This window comes from Mixophyes fleayi, chromosome 11 (assembly GCF_038048845.1).
Source record: "Mixophyes fleayi isolate aMixFle1 chromosome 11, aMixFle1.hap1, whole genome shotgun sequence".
Lineage (NCBI taxonomy): Eukaryota > Metazoa > Chordata > Amphibia > Anura > Limnodynastidae > Mixophyes > Mixophyes fleayi.
The window spans coordinates 85,375,492-85,398,761 of record NC_134412.1 but is presented as its reverse complement, the minus strand read 5'-3'; the positions used below and the strand labels follow the sequence as shown (position 1 = coordinate 85,398,761).

Genomic DNA, 23,270 nt, shown 5'->3' with positions numbered 1-23,270 from the left:
GCTGCAATATTTATATATTATGTGTATGCTGCAGTAATTATATGTTATATGTATGGTGCAGTATTTTTATATTATGTGTATGATGCAATAATTAACATTCTACCTTGACCGTAACATTTGGGAGTCAGTTGATAGTTTTGATGAGAATCACATAATGTCCCCTTCTATAGGTGGTCGGTAAGGTATTTTCCAGAAGAACACACAGGGGTGTCGGTGAGTGACATTGGCCAACGTTGGCAGATATATTTGTGCCTCTTTATAGTATGTAAACTGGCTGAGAGACATAGTAATGTGGATAATTCATGATTTTTTGTTATTATCTGATAAATTTGAAGATTGAAGTTTGCAGATTTATAAAATCCGCTGTTCTCAAGGAGTGACCTGTGGTATCCATGATACAGATCAAAATTCAAAGTAACCAACAAATGTGTATGCGAAGAGGTGTTTCGAAAAAGGACAGAAAAAAATGACTTTTTAGATTTTTTATTTTTTTTTAAAAGGCTTCGTAAACCACCTTTTAAGATTTTTTTTATAGAATGTGTGTAAAATTGTAGTTGTTGAATCAAAGGCATTTTTAAGAAAATTTTCAGATTCCTACAGTTTTTCAGAATAACTCCCACCCGTCTGTATCCACCTTTCCACATAGTGACTTCCTGAGGAAGCTCAGGAGGTCGGACAGAAGACGCATTGAGCTATTTGGTTAGAACCTCTCACATTCCCTTATAGAAACTGGTCTAACTTGGCACAAACCTCGTGTTTATAAACAGCGTATTCATCTGTATTATAAAGAGGGACACAGAGAATTGAAATATATTTTTCTGCAGATTTGTTAATGTATGTACAAGGTGTTGAGTGAAGTGTATGATAAACATAGACAAATGAAAGTAGATATTTAGGGCTCATTAATAACTATGGATCTGATGCAGAGTTGAACGTATGCCCGTTGCGTAGTGTAAATTGCATGAATTTGCTCTGCGGTTGCCACAAAAAATCATGGATCCACATTCTGCCAGTGGCTGAAGAGGTGTTTACAAGGGCAGATAATTATTCCAATTATGATTATTATGATTATACCTCCATGGCAGCACGGTGGCTCAGTGGTTAGCACTTCTGCCTCACAGCACTGGTGTCATGAGTTCAATTCCCGACCATGGCCTTATCTGTGTGGAGTTTGTATGTTCTCCCCGTGTTTGCGTGGGTTTCCTCCGGGTGCTCCAGTTTCCTCCCACTCTCCAAAAACATACTGGTAGGTTAATTGGCTGCTATCAAAATTGACCCTAGTCTGTCTGTCTGTGTATGTTAGGGAATTTAGACTGTAAGCTCCAATGGGGCAGGGACTGATGTGAATGAGTTCTCTGTACAGCGCTGCGGAATCAGTGGCGCTATATAAATAAATGGTGATGATGATGATTTATCTAAGATGTCTCGGCGCCCACACAGGATGAATGATGCAACCACCTGTAATTCGTACGTACATTTCACTGGGTCTCTACTTTTCCTTTTGTACAGCGAGGTACTCAGAAAACTCTAACGTTGGAAAGGATGAAAGAGCAGCGGGTTCAGGGGTGTAGGTAAAGGGGAAGTGCGGGGACATTACTTACAGGTAACAGAAATGAGGAGTCATTGGGGAATTTAGGTCTGATTACAATATATAGACGGTGAAGTTCTAAATCTGTTCTGCTTTCATAATGTGAATTGCACGTTTGACAGAAAATGCTTGTGGCTGGCAATGAGTCACCATCTGACACCATGCAGTAACTCTACATAAAGAAGAACAAAAAAGATGTAAAAAAAAATATATATATATATTTTTTTATTTTTTTACTTTTTCAAACAATGTTTTTATTTTATTTTGTATTTTTACCTTGTGGACAGCCGGGTTTGTTTGATGGGTGTCTCTCCTGTACTGCTCACTACTGGGATTTTGGATTCTCCGTCTCTCCCTGACAGTCGGGCATAGCGATCGCAGCAGAGTACTCACCCCAATTTCTGCCGATCATTACGGTTGTGCAGATTTAGGAGGCCACCGTGCCACCTTTTTAATAATAGTGGGCAAGTAGTTAATTATTGGTTAGATACATTCTATAATAGAATGTACCTAACGCTGCCTCTCCCATAGGAAGCCATTTGTATTGCAATGGATGGGGGGATACACCGCCCACCTCCACACATTGCTATAAAGTCCGTAAGAGTCATTTATTAACCACAGCAATGTGGGCCCTCTAGAGCCAGATCAAGAGCCCACGTGGCCCTAGGTAATATGACCTATCCCTACGTCAATTTAAATCCACGCATCAGCTTAAATAGCCGTCGGCCTGCAGATGCCGGGCTGGGAGCCCTGATTGGCTCCTGAACCGGCAGCGAATGGCTCCCGATTTCCTGTTGGTGCTGCCAGGGAGCCAAGGTGACAATGAATGGGCTCACCGACCGTCGGGCATCCAGGTGAGTCCCCCACATATCTATATACATATAGTCCTAGCACTGGGCACACTTATATCCCCTAACATAATCGTAACAGTCCGACCCTCGATGCCCTCATGTCGCCCACATACGCAGTGTCACAGATAGAACAGACATTAATTCCCTGCTGGCTCCTTCCCCCCCCCCCCCCACCAGGGCCAGGCTGGGCTGGGGGGCATGCGGGCGTTTGCCCCCCCTTAGGCTGGGTCATCTTAGGCTGGGCCACCTGCATTTTATTCTTTTAAAATGTTCCTAATAGGCTGCTGGGCTGAGTCTTACCCCCCTGGGCTACAAGTTGCCAGCCCTCCCCTGCCCCCCACTCAGATATCACCATATTGCCAAAGAGAACTCTTCTCACCCCCCCCCCACAAAGAAATAAGAAGTTTAATTCATTACTTCCCACTTTATTATGTTCCCCAGTCCCCTCACTGCGCTCCCGACACCCCTGTAATAGAGTTAGACGACCCATCAAGCAATATGACGGATAATGACAATTGTAGGTGTGGTTGGAAATAACACTGGACAATGGGTGTAAGGAATGGATGCGTTTTATAAGACTCCTGTACGCTGTGCATGGCGACGTCAAGACTGGAATCACTAATACAGATTAACACCTCCCAGAGCTCCCTGCAGATCCTGTGGCCCCAGTACCACAACGTATCACCCACAACTCTATATACCCTCCTCAAAGAGAACATGCAACCATACAGCAAACAATAAACAACAATGGGATGAATGAGATAAACATGGACTGTGGAATACACAGAGCTAAGCGAAGTCTTGAAATGTGGAATTGGGTTTTGCTGCCCTCTCAGACCTGGTGATGACAACAGATGTTTGTGATGGTTCATTATCCGTAGTCCTGTCTGTGAGTCCCAATGGACCCTGAGGCAGGTCAGTCTGAAGGTCTGGTCCTCTGTGTTTCTGCCTTGCTGTAGGATTGACTGGTGGGGCGGTTGCCACTGGTGAAGTGGATCACTTAGGAACTTGTAGGTGACGGCGATAGTTCTGCACATATGGTGAAGGCCATTAACAAAGCTGCACCAACTTACATCTCCTCTCTCATCTTAAAATATCTCACAACTCGACACCTCCATTCTGCACAAGATCTGCGTCTCTCATCCACCCTCATTACATCCTCACATTCCCGGTTACAGGACTTTTTTCGGGCAGCACCCAAGTTGTGGAATTCCCTCCTTCACACAATAAGACTCTCCTCTGGTCTACAAGCTTTCAAGCGTTCTCTGAAAACCCACCTCTTCTGACAAGCTTATAATATTCCTCTACCACCCTCTTAACCTCACTACATTACCCTATTACCAGCCGTTACACAATTTCACACAAGATAACTACCCCCTGACCAACACTGTTGTGTGACAGGATCATTTAGCTTATGAGTCACTTTTACCTTTGCAGTCTGACTGAGCTGAAATGCAAATTGTAGACTTAACTTCATGTATCAAACTCCCATTGATTGTAAGCTTGCGAGCAGGGCCTTCTCACCTCTTTGTCTGTTTTACCCAGTTTGTTTATTAGTTTACTGTGTTTTTCCCTAATTGTAAAGCGCTACGGAATATGTTGGTGCTATATAAATAAATGATGATGGTGATATGTGTTGTCAGCTTGGATCACATAGCTGTTTGGTTGTACAGTCACCAGATGGTCATACCTAAATGGGCTCTGTATCTGCACAGTCTGACTTTGTTGAGAAGTGTCAGTCTCCTCGCAGGCTTGTCATATCATGTCTTTCCTTGTCATCTCTTCTTGATTAGTGACGCTTTTAATCTGGGTCCTCACTTTTGGTCCTCCTTTATAGCTTAAGGAGGGCTGCGTTTTTGTCCGTGCCATCACGTGAACACTTCTCCAATAGGTGCTTGGTGGAAAGCACTACCCTCGCTGCTAGACCGCTGCATTGGGGATAGAACGAGCTTCCGGTGACATGTTCCAAATCCCAGGTGTGCGCAAATTCAGTGAGTTCTCTGCTCACAAATTGTGCAGCGTTGTCATTCATGACTTATTGTGGAATGCCACGAACTGCAAACTGCCGTTTGAATCTTGTGATTCTGTCTTTGTTAGGGCTGTGGAAGCAAAAGCCACCGGTTTGTTGTGTTGTAGACAAGCTCCACCTAGTGCGTGCTGGGAAGCGTCTACAGACAGTGCTACCAGCGGTGTACTGGAGCACTGAGAGGAGGGGGTCAGCAGTGCCTTTGGCTTGGTAAATGCAGCATCTTGGTGCTCGTGCCAGAACCGCTCTGCATCTTGGTGAAAGAACTGAGGCAGTGGTGCAATCACTCCACAAGAGGGCGACTGGTTTCACAGCACTGGTCTGCTTGATCTGACCACACCAAGGGCTAGATTTACTAAGCTGCGGGTTTGAAAAAGTGGGGATGTTGCCTATAGCAACCAATCAGATTCTAGCTGTCATTTTGTATAAGGTACTAAATAAATGAAAGCTAGAATCTGGTTGCTATAGGCAACATCCCCACTTTTTCAAACCTGCAGCTTAGTAAATCTAGCCCCAAGTGTACTACTTCTCCATCTAAAATGTCCAAACTATCTCTACTCACAAACAACTCACTCTGTGGATTCTGCAATGCTGGAGGCTGATTGCCGTCAGATGCTCATTCAGCGGGTGGGGTACAGAATAACGGTGCTGATTGCACCGACAAGACTTACCACGACATCCAGTACATTGTACATGGCCGCCTAGTTCCATTACCCCCTTAAGAGCAGCGTTAAGAGCGTCGCCTATGTCAGTGACGTCATCCAGTCCCGCCGGCGTCTTCTGTCTTAAAGATTACTTTGTCACTTCACAGAACAGTCGTGATGGATCCTCGTCGGGGAAGCAGCCGTCCGGACTCGAGATGTCGTGGTAAGTCTTGTCGGTGCAGTCGGCATCGATGTGCTGACTACCACCGCATTCAGTGAGGTCACTGTGAGTCACTCAGCCCAAGTCATGTGAGGCTGAGCACCGACTGACAGAGCAGCGAGTGCAGAGTCCTGATTGGAGGAGCTGGGTATGTAATAACAGAAACTCCAGGTTGGTGCAGCGCATGATCTATGCAATCTGCACTGTTCTGTAAAGCACTGGCCAGGGCAGACTGGGTGCCTTCAGCTCTTCCTTCACGAGCAGAGCATCATGAACCTAGACATACCTCCAGATTGTCCCTGCAAATGGAAAAAAAAAAGTCCTGACAGCGCGAGACAGAGCCCCCAGAATTGGGACTCTCCCACTGGAATTGGAGGATTGTCAGACTGTGCTGCACTCTCCTACCTGTTCTTGCAGCTTTCACTACCTGCTGCTGCTCCAGGTGTCTCAAGCTCAGTTGCTGCAGGTCTGCATACTGGAATGTTGGTGCCCTGTTTCGAAAGAGCCAAGCAATGAGTGAGCACTCTTGTCCTCCCTTATCTCTACCAGCCCTAACGTTAAATTAAGAGCATTGAATAACTACTCCTCCGTCTCCAAAAATTTAATTATTAGCATTCACATTTAATAAGTAGGCCTTTTCCTCTAAGCAGGCCCTGACAACAAGTTAATAGCCCCCATATTTAATAGAGATTCCACATTGCATTAATAGCCTCTGCACCACCAGGTTCACAATACATTAATGACAACCACATTACATTAAGAGCCACCACATTACATTGATACCTGCCACCAGTCTACACATTTAAAAGAACCACCACTTAACATTAATACCTCATAGAAACATTAATACCCCCCCTTCACTCCAGTCCCTACTACTATTGAGTCTGAGGCTTTGAGGGGAACGCGGGAGCTGTCTATAGAACAGAACAACTTGAAACCAATCAGATCAGCAGAATTTCCATCAACAGGGAAAAATGTCAAGACAAGAGTGTAGAAGGCAGTGACCTGTCCATTCGTGTGATTATGAAAGGACAGAGGTGCATGTGACACAGCGGTGTCTGGATAAGAGAAGTGTGGAGCTCCAGATTGAGGTTTGATAGTAGAATGAGCAGGGTCCTCCAACAGCTCATTTTAACTTACAATGCACAGTGTTCTGCAAGGATTACAGGGGGCTTCTAACATTGGAAAGAAGTATTAGGACTCAAATATTTGACCTTATCTTTAACCAGTTTCTCTTTAACTACCATTGCTCATCTGTCATAAAACATTCAACTTTATTTTTTTCCCCTTCGTCCTAAGCTAGCAAAAAAACACCTTGCAAATGTCACACAGTGCATAGTGGTATCTAATACTTAACTGATGACATAACTGTCCTCCCCCTATCACAGAAAGTCTTTACGTACATTTTGCAATGACATTCTTTTTTTCTGCAAGCCGTCTCACTGGTAACATGAAGCAATTTTTCAGAAATGCTCTTTTAATGTGGTTAAAGGAGAAGAGTAGAGAGATATAACGCATTTCCCCTAAGTGTGGGCTTAGCCTGTCACTAGAGGTGTGTCTGCTACAAGTCGGACAACGTGAGGCCAACATCAGCTGCGACTTATGTATTTTAGATGTGAGAAGACAGTTCTCAGTACACTGTTACCTAAGAATATGTGTAACATGATATCGTAGCTTTTGGAGATCTAGTTTTCCATCCATCTACGATGAAGAAGGTTTTGTACATTTTGCTGCTGACTTGGGTAAGTCATTATTAAGTATTATTAAGACCACCAGAATTTTTTTTACGTTGTATGTTTGAGTTACAGGACCTGAGTCATTAAGGAAAGTAAGGCAAAAAAAAAGAAGTAAATGTTCTCTGGGACAAACCATGTTACAATGCAAGGGGTGCAAATTAGTTCACAACTTTGCACATAAGATAAATACTGGCTGTTTTTTCATCTAGCACAAAAATACTTGATAGCTTTATTTTTACAGTGAAATTTAAAGTTGAACTAGGACATGTCCTACCCCAACTATATATCCGCCATCACATTTTAAATTTACCTCCCCCTCCAATGCAACATGGTTTTGCCCAGGTGCAAAGTTACTCCCTTTTCATGCTTTGCTCTCCTTAATGATTCAGGCCCACAATGTTTCAATGATTCAGTACTGTCAACTACAGACATAGATACAATTTAGCTGATTGTAAGATTGGTTATGGATCAGTGAATCGTGCAAATTCTTAGTTATACAACGGCAGTTAAAAAGTATTTTACAAAAAAATAGCATTGCATTTAGGTGTGAAATTTAACTGAACAGCGGCTAATTGCTGATTAGTTTCTGTGGCTCGGTACAAATGTTGCACCTAAATTGTTAATCCGTGAGACCTAATGGACGTCCCATGACCTATGCTCTTCAAAGTGTCAGGAGCTAGAAAATAGTTTGCAGAGTCAGTTAGACTGAGTCACCCTATAAAATGTATCTTTAATAATATTGTTAGGATATGTTGTGCAGCTATCAAGTGTTTTAATCATTTTATCTGTTAACAAACATAGGTTAATTTGCATAACAGAGAAATGTAGTTAAAAAGGAAAGTGTTAGTATCGGAACCTTGAATCAGGAAACTCTCTCGGACATAAGCAGGGTCTTATAATAAGAGGGTTAAACATACCTGCTGTAGGTGTATTCTATTGTAATATAGCTAGTCCATTGGCCATTATAAAATGATTGGGAGAGATGGTTAATTGATCACATTTAGAAAAATGGAGTAAAGAAAGATTGTAGCAAAAAGGAGGCTCTGAATAATAATTCTAGAATTGTACCTTGTGACCGCCCTGGTCAGTACTCCTCTCATATCAGTCACTTACACCAGTACACTCGATATTGAACAGTGACCTAGTGGTTGCCACTTCTGCCTTACAGCACTGGGGTCATGAGTTTAATTCCTGTCCATGACCTTATCTGTGTGGAGTTTGTATGTTCTCCCTGTGCTTACGTGGGTTTCCTCCGGGTGCTCCGGTTTCCTCCCACACTCCAAAAACATACTGGTAGGTTAATTGGCTGCTATCAAAATTGACCCTAGTGTCTCTGTCTGTCTGTGTGTATATTAGGGAATTTAGACTGTAAGCCCCAATGGGGGCAGGGACTGGTGTGAGTGAGTTCTCTGTACAGCGCTGCGGAATTGGTGGCGCTATATAAATAGATGGTGATGATGATAACTTCCCTCTATTCCTCCCTCTTCCATCTATTTCTCTCCTCTCCCTCTTTCACTTTCCCCCATTGCAGTATTGATCTCGCATAACTCAATACCTCACGTATATGTATATATTTTCTGTTTCTTGCTCCTTCGATTGACAACTTTTTCATGTATACCTGGCTCAATGTTTTTTTTTTCTATTATTATATTGCATTTCTTCTTGTAAAACTCCATAAAAAAAATGTTTATTTAAAAAAAAATTATGAAAAAATAATAATCTAGAATTGTTTGGAAAACTAGGACAAGCCTGTTTAGGGTGCGGATTGTTTTATGTTGTTGTTTTAACTTTTATTTCTTTCTGGCCTATTCACAATAAAAATAAAATTTGTAATGAGCACGTATGGTGCACGGTTATTTATTGTGTGACCCACGGAGCCTTGGGCGATACCATGTCTTAAAAAATCAGATCATCATCAATCTTTGCATCAGCTGTCAGCCACCCGCAAAAGACACCGCTATGGACAGGCGTGTTCATGCATGTCCACCTCAGTGGCATCTGCCTGAACATGCTCTTAGAATGTTTGGTGAGGGTTAGAATGTTCCATCTCTCCAGCATTGTCCTGTGTTCTCTTTCAGAGTTCCATCATTTCGGCTACGTAAACTCATCTCTGCCTCCGGCCTTCCAAATGTTGTGGTTTAATTAATCTCGTGGATGTTTCTCCACATCCTTCTACTGGAAACCCCCCCACCCCCCCTCGCATGATGTTAAATATTTACCCCCTTATTCATTGTATGTCGATGTATATCCAATATAATTAAAAAAAATAAGTATGACTTAACCAACCCAATAATGTGTAAAAATATTTCCCAAGTGAACACTCAAGTCTTTAAAGAGGTTCTTCCTTTTAAAATGTATATGTTTTTAATTGACCTTCATTTAATAATACTTTGGTGAGACTCGCACCAAAGTCCTACTCAAGGAAAGGGAGCACAATTTTGGATTTTTGAATCCTCATTATATACATCAGTTTTACTATTCAATTTGTATTTGTTTTTGGAGCAGCATTTGTAGATATTTAATTCACAAGAGAGCGCTCACCTAATATCATCTATCTTTCCATTTGTTTGGAGATTGTGAAGCTATTAACGAGAGGGGGAGGAGCATAATGTACGACCTGCCCCCTCCTGCTCAGGGTCACCAATTTCTTTGTCACGTTGGTCAACTACGACCAGTTTGGTTCAAAGTTTTTGTGAACCTTTCACAAACAATTGACAAGGAAAGTACAAATCTGATTTCTACCTTTTGGGACTTTACCAAAAACCTATTGTGTTTAGATTCTAATATATTAATAAATAGAGTAACACAATACACTGACGGCATCACTACGATTTTTACCACGAATTTACATATTGTGTTTTTGTGTCTTTGCATAAGGCCCATACATTGACCCAATTGTGGTGTACCTACCTCATCCTGTAAGGCCAACTAAGGAAACCTGTTAAATAAGTAGGTTATGTAATGTTTATATGTAAAACTTGAAGTCTATTGGTAGGACAAGGATTGTGCATGGTGCATTGTCATATGGATGTTTGTTAAGCAACCTATGAAATTTGCTAGGCTTTCCGATTATGGATGGTTGATTCCTGTGACTCCATACATGAGCATTTTACCCCTCCGTGATCAAGTCCAGTTTCCTCCAAAAGTGGTGTATTGTTTTATTTTGGGAATGTGCCATGTGGTGTATGTGTCTTTCCGGAACACGCCAGGATTCCGTCCACTTTATATGCAGCTTACTGGGGTTGAGCTGTAGTCTCTCTGTCCTTCGGCGGCAACTGGTTTTTAAAGTTCTCTGCTGCTCTTTTGTGGAATCTGATTGCTCATTGTTTGCACTTGTGTTCCCCATGTGGTCGAACCAGGAGGCTCTCTGGCTATCAGACAACCCCTATTCTCAAATTAACTTTCCTGTGCAACAGGTTAGTTTGCTGTATAGAAGTGAATCCAGATGTTTCCTGGAGCCTGGCCTCCTAGGTTTCCTGACTTCTTCACAGGCAGCACGGTGGCTAATTGGTTAGCACTTCTGCCTTACAGCACTGGGGTCATGAGTTCCCAACCATGGCCTTATCTGTGTGGAGTTTGTATGTTCTCCCCGTGTTTGCGTGGGTTTCCTCCGGGTGCTCCGGTTTTCTCCCACACTCCAAAAACATACTGGTAGGTTAATTGGCTGCTAACAAATTGACGCTAGTGTGTGTGTCTGTCTGTGTATGTTTTAGGGAATTTAGACTGTAAGCCCCAATGGGGCAGGGACTGATGTGGGTCCTGCTTCTCAAACAGACACTAGCACTTTCTCTAGGTTATATATTTAAATTAATATATTTTATTGTTATGACTCATTTTGTGAAAACTAGCAAGAAATAGGGTGAATATTCATTATCATTTACCAGCTGACTCTGAGGGCTTTACAATTGGAAACAAATACAGTAATAAAACAGGACTGGGTATAAACAGATAGACAAAGAGGTACAAGGGCCCTGCTTACAATCTATAGGGAAATAGGAGTTTAATACATGGGTGTAAGTGTCACATGTTGAATAGTGGTCCAGCCAGATTGCAATGGGATAAACGAGCTTAGTGGTTTATATGATCCAGTCACACAGAAATCATGTTTTTGGAATCAGATGGTGGATTGAGTATAGAAGGGGAATACATATAAGTTTGTATGACCTGTGTAGAGAGGCTGTAAGCCTCTAGTATAGCTTAGGGACGTTAAGACGGTTTTTTCTGGAATTTGATTAGTTTGCCTGAAGTGGTTCTTGTATGATGGAGAGAATTCCGTAGATTTCTTGCAGACCGAAAAAAAAGTCTTGTAACCAGGAATGGGAGCAGGTAAGTAAAGCTGGGTACACACTACAGAAATTTCAGCCAACTTTTTATGCCGATCGATTTTACATGCGACCGATGGTCCGATCGCTCGGTCCATGGACTGCATACACACTAGTCTTGTTTAGGACGATAAAGGGAAGAGCGGACGTCCCTTTAGCGACTTTTTACTGTTATGCTGTCGTGAGCAATGACTGTAATTTCATACTCACTGTTGTGGATCGGTCGGAAGTTTATACACACTACACAGCGGAAACGAGATTGGAACGAAAATATTAAACGGTACGATCAACCAAATGAGGCGACAATCGTCCATTTGGGCAGACTTTCGACCATCGTGTCACTGCACACACTGACCCGACTTTTAAACGAGCGATCGTACGTCGGCTGATTTAGCCGATTATTGGATGAAAACTGTGTAGTGTGTACCCAGCTTAACGCAGATCTGGCACAGGGCGTAGAGGTGAGAGATTCTGAAACAAGGGAGGAAATATATGTTGGTGTAGTTTTGTTGATGGCCTTGTATGTTAGTAGATTTATTTTACATTGGATTTGGTAAAATTCAGGAAGCCAATGTGTGGAACTGCTGAGCAGAGAAGCGGTAGAAAAAACTTTTTGGGACAGTCTAATTCTGGGGAGAACCAATTAGAAGGGAATTGCAATAGTACAGGCCTGGCCAAGCTTTGACTCTCCAGGTGTTGTGAAACTACAAGTCCCAGCATGCTCTGCCAGTTATATCGGCTGGTTATCTACTGGCAAAGCATGCTGGGGCTTGTAGTAGGAAAGCTGGGAACAAAGTTTTGCATTCAGCGCTAATTCCCAGTTGTTTTTGCCTCAACTATTGAGGAGCTGCTGCTAGCTACATATTCACACATGCACTGGCAACCATTGGTTGGAAAGGCATGCTGGAGATTGATGATCCACAAGCACCAGGATGCCTTCCAGTTAATGGATACCAGTGCATACTTGAGACCTATATTTCACTTTTTATTTGCTATTGTGGAACTAAAGTGTAATTGTATTAGAACACTCCCTAAACCTTTGTAGTAATCAGTTGCATTGGCTTTCCTGTTTTTCTCACATTGGATTACAAAATTTAGGCAAGGTCATGGGGTCGCTACTTTCAACACTTCATTAACTGCTAATGTTCTTAAAGGTCCATATGCCCACCAAGGAGAAGCCCAGGAATTTCAAAAAAGATATGCAAATATCTTGGAGTTTGGTTTAAGTTCAAATTCTACTTTGGAGACCAACTGTAGGATGTATTTGGGGCAGAGGCTAAGGACTAGATTTACTAAACTGCAGGTTTGCAAAAGTGGAGATGTTGCCTATAGCAACCAATAAGGTTCTAGTTAGCATTTATTTAGCACATTCTACAAAATGACAGCTAGAATGTGACTGGTTGCTATAGGCAACATCTCCGCTTTTTCAAACCTGCAGTTTAGTAAATATACCCCTAAGTCCAAAAATAAACTGCTAACTAACTATTAAAGCCAAGAAACAGCTTGTTCAGTCTACTTTCGTTTTACTAATTGACTATGCCAACGTTATATACTAAGACTAGGCTGCCCCAGTATGCTGTTACCTGTCTGTCTCCAAATATGCCTGGAGTCTATACCCTCAGAAGCTGTTCTCTGACAGCGCTCAAAGCCATAACTCAACTAACAGCTTATTCTTAAAATACTTTACAGAATCCTGCAACCGCTTTCACTGCTCATAGTCTAGCGTCGGTGCATAACTCATCCCTGAGTCATCTACTTATCTGTTGCCCTAAATCTTACCCTCCCTCTCTTACCTATCCCATGTGTACCTACAGGATCTCATTTCCTACTCTCCAGTTCCAGACCTCACCTCTTCCTGACTGGTTACCCAGCTCTCCGGACACATCTCCCCCCATAATTTGTCTGTTAAACTATTCATGTCCCTGTATTTGTAGTATCCTCTTTATTTAATCTCCTCATTAGACTATAAAGCCTGTACTGGAATATTAAACCTTGTACGTTATGTTGGCTGTCAATTTTCTGTCCATTGTTATAAATATCCTACCTGAAGTAAAATGTATTGTTATTTATCCTGTCTATAGCAGGTCTATTTGTACTATTGTTCTCTTACCTCTACTGTCTATTTGTCTGTATATAAATGTAGTGTGTAATGCAGCCTCACATTCTAAATGAGCTTGTTCAACGGCGTTCGTCTGGATAAAGAATTTGATTGATTGATGACGTTCTGTACAGGCTGCAGATTGGTTTATTGAAACAGATTGGCAGGCGTATTGATAACAAGCAAGCAGAACAGACATACTAGAGTTTGGTGACTATGAACGTCTGTGACAACGAGGGAAGGACATATGTTTTTAACGTTAGTTTCTAATAGTATTGATCCTTGAAGGATTCTTATATAAAGTGTTTGGTTTTTTTTGTCCCTTTTTCAGTTTGATCCAAGAGACTCTGCTTTTAGAAACAAGTGTTAGTTTGTATTCCTATGGCACCTAGATTTATGTGCTTGTTGTAACTAGGGTCCATTACTGGCTACTTTCATCTTTACTTGGCCTCATTTCTCAATACACTAGTTGGTCAGAGATTCAGACTGTACCAAACGTTTAAATAATACATGAGAGTATTTAAGATATGTTTAAACTTGTGTCAATAAGTATATAATCAGTGAATTAGATGTCATTGGCTCTAATTGGTGAGTTCCGGTGTTGTTGGCTCTAATTGGTGAGTTCCGGAGTTGTTGGCTCTAATTGGTGAGTTCCGATGTCGTTGGCTCTAATCGGGGAGTTCCGGTGTTGTTGGCTCTAATTGGTGAGTTCCGGTGTTGTTGGCTCTAATTGGTGAGTTCCGGAGTTGTTGGCTCTAATTGGTGAGTTCCGGAGTTGTTGGCTCTAATTGGTGAGTTCCGGTGTTGTTGGCTCTAATTGGTGAGTTCCGGTGTTGTTGTCTCTAATTGGTGAGTTCCGGTGTTGTTGGCTCTAATTGGTGAGTTCCGGTGTTGTTGGCTCTAATTGGTGAGTTCCGGTGTTGTTGGCTCTAATTGGTGAGTTCCGGTGTTGTTGGCTCTAATTGGTGAGTTCCGGTGTTGTTGGCTCTAATTGGTGAGTTCCGGTGTTGTTGGCTCTAATTGGTGAGTTCCGGTGTCGTTGGCTCTAATTGGTGAGTTCCGATGTCGTTGGCTCTAATTGGTGAGTTCCGATGTCGTTGGCTCTAATTGGTGAGTTCCGATGTCGTTGGCTCTAATTGGTGAGTTCCGATGTCGTTGGCTCTAATTGGTGAGTTCCGATGTCGTTGGCTCTAATTGGTGAGTTCCGATGTCGTTGGCTCTAATTGGTGAGTTCCGGAGTTGTTGGCTCTAATTGGTGAGTTCCGGAGTTGTTGGCTCTAATCGGTGAGTTCCGGCGTTGTTGGCTCTAATCGGGGAGTTCCAGCGTTGTTGGCTCTAATCGGGGAGTTCCGGTTTCGTTGGCTCTAATCGGGGAGTTCCGGTGTCGTTGGTTCCAAACGGTGAGTTCTGGTGTCATTGGTTCCAAACAGTGACTTCTGAGTTCATTGGTTACAATGTCATTGATCAATACACTAGTTGGTCCGCGCTTCAGACTGTACCAAAGGTTTATATAATACACAAGAGTTGTTAATATATGTTTTAAAAGCGTGTTAATAAGTATAAAATCAGTGAGTTCCGATGTCACCGATTATAATCGATGAGTCCTGAGGTCTCCACTTCCGGGGTCATTAGAAAATCTTGTGTATTACAAGTAATAATGCACCATCTAATATAAAAACTCAGCCTACAGTTTGGTGCAATTATATGGTCAGAGAACTCCTCAATGACTTCTAATAGCCATATAATTTACAGTAGGGTGGTGCATTATCATATATATATATATATATATATATATATATATATATATATATATATATATATATATATAATCTCACTGTGTGACTGCGTTAGCTGTGCCTTGCGTGTGGAATGTCTTTGGTGACTCTGTCCCAGTAATCTACGTTCTCATAAATTTGCCAATCTATGAGAACACAAGAAACCACATCACTAAGTATACACATTTTTCTTCCCTCGCCTTTGACATTTATTACTCACCTGACTCAGAAAATCAGGATAACATCAGTGCTAAAAACAAGATAAAATATCTCACATTGACTTCTGGAAAAATGTCTGCAATTTCTTAGCACATGAGCTGGAAATTTTCCTGCTGGGTTTAAAAATAAATGTGTGGCATCATATCACATAGTTTGCCACACTTCCCTTATTGCTGCTAAAAATGCAAATCAAAAGGTGTATAAACGTTACAGACAAACTGACCTACATACCAGGTTTAGCAACAAAGGACTGACAAAAAGGACATTTTGTTAATCCCCTAACAAAGGTAAAAAAAAAAAAAAAAATCAGCACTTAAACTGTGGAATTCCAAATGTCCATATTATCACCAATTAACATATCTAAGTGTAGAAAGAAGATTCAAAAGAAAATATAAAACCTTATAACGGGTGCTGAAGGGTAGCATCTAACAGAAACAAAACCCACTTCAATAAATTAATTCAAATCTTTATTAACATTGATGCAAATAAACAATAATTGGTTAGAAGGCTTAGAAATGGCACATGCACATACTTAACACTATGTCATTGGAATTAATTCCCAATGTATTAAAATCATATATCTTTATAATCAATTTCTAAATCAAACCCATACGGAAAACTAAAAATAAGAGATAGACAAACATCTCTGATGAAACTGTTTAAGAGCAGTGAAACGCGTTGGGGGGGTTCAGATTAGCAGTTGATAAAAGCAGTGAAACAAATTTGAAGCTGAAAGGATAACGATCTAGTGACTAATTGAAATGCTTTAGGTTGTAGGTTTTTAATACTATCAGACATATTATAACCTTTAAAATCCACTAACCCAGCTCAGGAACCCTGACAGTGCTCACAGAGTATCTTGCATCGATGGCGGGGAGACTGCAAGACGCAGTTCAGTGGCAGGGACTGTTAGTCCTTGTATCCGCTGGTGTCCCTTTCATCATTTGTAAGCTGCACGGCATTGCAGCCTGGAGTGACCTCCCAAATGCATGACTAAATTATTATTTCAATTCCCTTCAGGCAAGCAATTCATGGGGACCTAGTGATGTCAGAGAACCTTGAAGCACTTGGTGCAGTGATGTCACTATTTTCTAGTGAACTGATAGGCTGAACATCAGCTCAGTCTATATAATAGCTGCCTATACAGCGTACAGCCGACAGGAACACTTTTATAGAGCTTTTAAGGCCAATATTTCACATAGATGTAGATCAAAATAGATGTGCAAGTTGCCTAAAAAAACTATACCACTGGCTGCAGCAGGTTGCCACATTGGGGGAGGAGAAGATTCTCTAACCGGGCAGATACAATGTGAGTGACAGGCTTGCAGTCTTGCTTTGCAAAAATGTCCTGTGTGGATTTATATATTGGGGCAGGCAGTGGTAGAAGTGGAAAGTTGGAAGTGGTGGTGAAAAATGTAACTGAATGGACAGGGACCATCTAACGCCTGCAGCTTTAGGTGATTCTATTAGATTTAAATTCATTTTAGCCCTAATTCTAGATGCTTTTAATAATATTTAGTAAACTACAAAGAGAGTGATGCAAAGCTATCCGCTCTGTGCCACACACTTCTCCCATGTATCATATATACAGACACACACACACACACACAATGGGACCAGGGGCGGACCTAGACTTTATTTTTAGGGGGTGCGGATTTAGCATAGTCACGCCCCCTTCAGCCTGATTGGCTGGTCCCAGTTGGCCCCACCCTCTCTAATCAGTGTTTTGGCGATTTAAAAGGTATTTTTGCTGCTAGTGGGGGCGACTGCCCTGATACCCCCCCCCCCCCTCCCCACCCCCCTGGGTCCGTCACGAAATGGGACACACACTAGTTGCTTTATACTGGCTCACTTTGCCCACTGGGGCAGGGCCAGAGATGTCACAGCAGCTCAAGTGTCTGCAATCTCAGCTTATTATTATGCACCAGATCCCATTAGGTCATTGTCCTAAAGATGCAGGAGGTGCTTCAGCTGCCTTTAGTGGAGTGGGGAGTTAATAATGTATTAAACATGACATTTTAATTAAGCAGCAGTGCAATTTCAGGATAACACTGACCTGTGTATAATCTCCTCATGTTTCATATGTAAAACAAAAAACCAATGTTAAGGTTTATTGGTCCTTTAAAGGACTTTCTGCACACAGCTCACATACCCCTCATTTACCTGTGTCTATAAATGTATACCCCACGCATACAAATGTGGAATATTTTGTGTACAATTGGAGATGGTTTTGTAGTATTCCGATAACACTATCACTGTATCAGCACCTCTTAACAAACAGACAGTCTACTCTGCGTCTTACTTCCTGGGGATACCACAGTGGTTTATCACTTTCCTGTAAAATGTTTAAAAGATACACAGAATGTTGCTGCCGAGTTAAATCATTTCTGAGCAATGGATAAATGTTGAGGTTAGATTACGTTTTTCTAAGGCAGTCGTGTTATCTTGTTTTGTAGTAAAGTACAACGATCTGTATATGCAATTGTCTCACACACCAGCCTATTTTATATTATGTGGGGGGCTATAAGAGGGAATTGGACAATATGGGCACATAGCAGGGGCAAATGCAGGATTTGTAGAGAGGGGTTTCCATGCCATGCCGCCAGTTGGCGTGACCAGCATGCTTCAGGGTGTGGCTATAATTTTAGACAGTGCTTGGCTGCTCTCCAACTCTTCCTATCCCCATAATATACACGGGCAATGCTGCATGCACTACTGTTAGGGGCACACAGCTTTCCCTTTTCGAGCAGAGCCGTGTGAAGCAGGACATACCTCCCAACTGTCCCTACAATCAGGACAAAGTCCTGACTGAGTGTGTCAGAACAGTTGACAGACTGTCCTGCTCTCTCCTACCTGTTCTTGCTGCTTTCAATACTTGTTGGGAAGAGATGGCTGTGAACAGTACAGACAGAAACGATCTGCACACAAGCTGCAAAGTGGCTGGTCCTGGGGCAGGGTCCAGCCACCTCAAGCATACAGTACCCCAGGCTGGGAGGGGGGTTTCCAGGCACTAGCCACCCCCCCCCCCCCCCCCCCCTCAGTTTGCCTATGCATAGACCTTCTCAATGATGCAAAATATAAAATAAGCATATATGGTGAATAGAATGTTCTTCTTGTCTGCTGCCAAATACCATACCTCTAACAAATTAGGACACACCCGGCACTGCTCGGACTGTACCCCAAGACACAAGACCCCACCCATTTATTGTCATACAATACCCTTTCCCAGTAGGCCACACCCCTTATAGCAGTTTGGGGGACATACCATAAACATGTATGTACATATTTGTACACTGGAGCTAAAGGGCTTGTTTTCTATTCCAATATAAAATGTAATGTTTTTTTTTATTCTAGTGGGAATGTTAACTACTAATAAGTGCTCTGTAACGGAGACTAAAAAGAGTTAAGAATGCCATGCTTTGAACCTTTCACTGCTGATGACAAATCATTTCCTTTTTAATCCAAATTCATTGGCTATGCCATTTAAAACGTCAGCGTAAAATAAGTTGAGAAGCCAAAATTTTAGTAGCCCCATAATCCTAAAATGCAAGTTATTCATTAATAAAAATGAAAACTGTATTCACTTAAAATGCTCCTGCCAAATCCTCCCTTGTAATCTTCTTCCAGCTGAATGCTGACAATAAATGCTGACAGGTCTCTGGAGAGTAGCAGAGGCATCGTGTGAGCTTGAGGTGGCTTAGGAAAGCATGGTGCTTTCTATGCCTCTGGTAGACCCACATGAAAGCTGTCACCAAAGGGACAGTAAGCCCAGATTGGGAAGAGCGAGGATGTAGTAGAAACTAGTAACTATTAGATTTTAAACAAATAGAAATGCTTTAAAAATGTTTTCCAAGAAGAAAATAAAAATCTCTTAAACTGTAATAATGAGTAATGAAATTTTCTGCTGAAGACTTTGCACTAAGTTAGTATATCACTATCTCAGCATATATTCCATCCAGGAACTAGTTGTCTTTGCTATTGTTGAAACTTTTACCAGAAACTGCAGTTTGTGGCTTTCGGGTTGTGTCTGTTCTACTTTCAATCTGCAGCCTTACTCAGCCTTTCCTGTAGACCGACTTCCCTGAACTCCTTATGTAAAGTGTCCCTGCCAGCCGGGCTCTGGGAAACAGCCTCTACAATACAGTGGGTGTAGCAGAGACACGGAACCTGGAGATTCCCTCATCGCACCGTCCAGAGAAATAGTTTATTATGAATTGAAATCCCAAACTAAGAACAAACCTGTTCCTAAGTGATCTAGGAACAGAAACCTAAACACAGATAGTGTTTCTGTTGCACTTTCCATATTGGTGCTATGGGGCTAATTCATTAGACCAAACTTGCCAACTTTTCCTCGTTGGCTTCAGGGGGATCCAGGGGGAGGTGGGTGTGTGGGGGCAGGGCTGACGAATCGCATTATTGTGGCCCCTCCCCCTAAACGATTGTCACAATTTTGGACAACTACAGCAGGGGGTGGGGCTAAGATGACACGATATTTGCGTCATTAAGCCCTTCCCAGAAATGCAGGAGTCTCCCGGACATTCCGGGAGAGTAGGCAACTATGCGTTACAAAAAAAAGCAGCTAATGAATCTCTAGAGACTGAAGTGTCTTTTACATTTCTGTCCCCTTTACTGAAGTCATGTTGTCTTATCTGTCAGTCTTTGATTAAATCTTGGTCTCCATGAAAATGGCCACCTCCATAGGCATCAACACATGGACATAGGACACAATTTCTGAACCGTGTCTTCATGCCACAGATGGCGAAGCCAACCACGTCTTGTACTGGCTCAGCATCAGGGAGAATGCCAGACTCTTCAGGTAGTGAGGGAGATCACCCCTATTTCAGGGAGTCTCCCTGACATTCAGGGAGAATTGACAAGTATGCATTAGACTAGATTATTATGACCAGCTAGTGATGCTGGCAGAGGTCAACCAATCCTGGGACACTCTACAGCAGGCTGGGCAACCTGTGGCTCTCCAGGTGTTGTGAAACTACAAGCCCCAGCATGCTTTGCCACAGTAGCTAGCCAGCCGATAGCTGGCAGGGCATGCTGGGATTTGTAGTATTACAACACCTGGAGTCAGGTTGGGCAGCCTGCTCTGAGCTCTGTAAAACAGCAAACAAATATCTTAAAATAACCGAATCCTTCTCTCTTCCTGGAATGACAGGTGGTGAGGTTATGTGGTTTTATGCGTAAGGATTGCAATAACTGCGGGTAGATACTTATACTTTGCCCTCAGGCTTGAGATTTGGACTTTGTGTATATTATCATAGCCCCTATTATTTTTCCCGTGTTCTGTTTTGGTTTATATATAATATTTCACAGTGGCACAGTTGTTAGCACATATTTCTAGGACCTTGTGTACACGTATTAGCATTAACTTTCTCCAAGTGTTCGTGTGCGTTTCCTCCCGGTGTGCTGGTGGTTTCCTGCCACAGTCCATCTCCACTTCTAGAAGCGAAGTTATATAATCTTGTCTCATTTATCAATGTTCTCAAAAAGTGAAAAATAATTTTCAATCCTTATCGCATTGATAAGGATTGAACTATTTCTCAAATTTATGTAGAACCCAACACAGAAACAGCAGTTCCGATAAACTGCTGTTTCTGTGATAAAAAAAAACATACTTACCCCCCTCTCTTCGTAATGCGCTGTCTCAGGATCTCCTCCTTGTCTTCTTCATACTGCAATTGCGCAGGTGCATTCGCACAAACATCTCCGCTGTGTCGAGAGAGCGGTGAGTGACAGGGAGGGATCATGTGATCCCTCCACACATGTGCTGTCCAGCTCTGCTCTTCGGAACAGAGCTAACAGCACTGAAATTTTGCAATTATGATAATATACCCCAGCTTCAGCTGTCGCACAACAAGTTACCGGGAAAAAGTTTTTTTTCGGAACTTGTTAGATTGCGGTAGCGAGCAGACACCATACTATTGAATGGCGACTGCTCCCAAAAAACAAAACATAATGCAAAGCAGCAGATATCCACGATATCTGCTGCGATGCACCTTTCATAAATATGCGGCACACTACAACTTGCGTTGGAGTTACGGAAAGAGAGTGAAAGTTTACTAGCACCCATTCATAAATATGCCCCATAGACCACTATAACATACATCCCCAATAGTCCCAATTTGCAGACTCTGAAAGAAGGCGTGTCCTATCAGAAAGTGGACATGAATGTGGGCGTGGTTGTGCAGTCACAGGCTTTATTTATTTCCAAATTTTGCTATTTGCAATACTGGATAGTATTAAATATTCTTTGTTTATATAATAAAAATACTGGTTGACACAAAGGATAAAACATTTATACTTCACTCCGATCATTGCAAGAAGAAACCAAATCATCCAATCAGAGGATCACATTCCTTCTCCTAATATAAATATTAAGGCACTGTGGTTTTCGGGCTGAATAACGGCATATTAGAGTTCAGTAGTAAACTACAGAGTATCACTGGTTTGTGGTGGGTTGTTCCATTTTCCGTGAACAAAGTGGTGGGTTTAGTTTGTGGCGCCGTTCAGAAAGAAGTGACACCTACCTGAGGGTGGTGGGTACTGAATACAATTCATTTCAAGAGAAAGAAAACACACCAGCGTCTCGGTTTCAGTAATGTCAGATTTCTCTTCAGCGCCTTAAACTGAACAACCACAAATCTCATCGCAAATCGGATTTTCTGCGGAGACTCAGAGACGTCCTTTGATCAAACTAATTCCGTGCTGATCGCATTATCGAGCCCCCTCCTGTGTGGTCTTTTGCAAGTTTGATATTTCTTATTTTCCAGGTTTTTTTAATGTTTCCTTTCCCTTCTACTTAAAATGTTCAACTTGTTTAATTCTCAATAATACCAAAGCAAAGTCCGTGGCAGAATTTTTTTCCCCTGAAGTATCTATACGTTGGATTTCAAATCGCACGTATCTTCAGAAAGTGTACAGATGCATTTTGCTTATGCGCAAAAGTCAAAAGTTTTAGTTTAACTGTTAATCAGGTCCTAAGGGTTTAAAATATATGATTTCAGTAACCCTCTAGAAGTGCTGTACGTGAAGTTGACTAACAGACATTATTTGGGTTGCGGCTTAAGTTATTTAACGTTGCGGGCCATGCCCTGTGTGTGAGTTCGACAATTGTCCGGAGTATTTCTGTTAACTAGGAGGCTGCAAATGACTTAATTTACTACACTACACCAGGAGCGATACAAAATGGTCTGCCCTCCAGAGCAGATATATTATGCAGTAAGCTGTCTTATTTTAATGAAAACAATTGTAGTTACACAATGGTCGATTCTGCCGCAGGAGAACTTTAAGGGGGGTATTCAATTGTCAGCAAGTTTTTTTTCCCGCAGCGTTAATAAAAAAAAAAAAAAAAAAAAAAAAAATACAAAATCTCCCGCGGGTTTTTTGACGGCAATAGCGATCGTTTCAAGTTAGCGCAGCGGGAAAACTCATGCAATTCAATTGAAAAAGAGGGAACGCTGCCCCCCCCGCGCGTTAAACATTGTGTTTGTGAGTTTTTAGGGGAGTGAAGGGGAGTTTTAACTCGGTCATGTATAACACAAAAAAAAGGTTTTGCATACATTTCCATACATTAGATTGCATTACACATTGATAATATCTACATTACAGTACTTTCTTTAGCATATTTTTTAATTGAACATTTTTTTTTACCATAGAATCATCTATACCAGGCCTGTCCAACCTGCGGCCCTCCAGGTGTTGTGAAACTACAAGCCCCAGCATGCTTTGCCAGTAGACAACCTGTTGATAGCTGGAAGGGCATGCTGGGACTTGTAGTTT

At 42.0% G+C, this 23,270-nt stretch overlaps 1 protein-coding gene across 1 annotated transcript in view; it reads left to right on the top strand.

Moving 5' to 3' along the window:
* Positions 1-6,846: 6,846 nt before the first annotated feature.
* TNFRSF25 (TNF receptor superfamily member 25) overlaps positions 6,847-23,270 on the top strand; it is a 46,610-nt gene continuing 30,186 nt past the window's right edge. Inside the window, exon 1 of the mRNA XM_075190068.1 lies at positions 6,847-7,071. Coding sequence (XP_075046169.1) covers positions 7,036-7,071 — 36 coding nt within the window. The 5' untranslated portion in view covers positions 6,847-7,035. The remainder of the gene's footprint in view (positions 7,072-23,270) is intronic.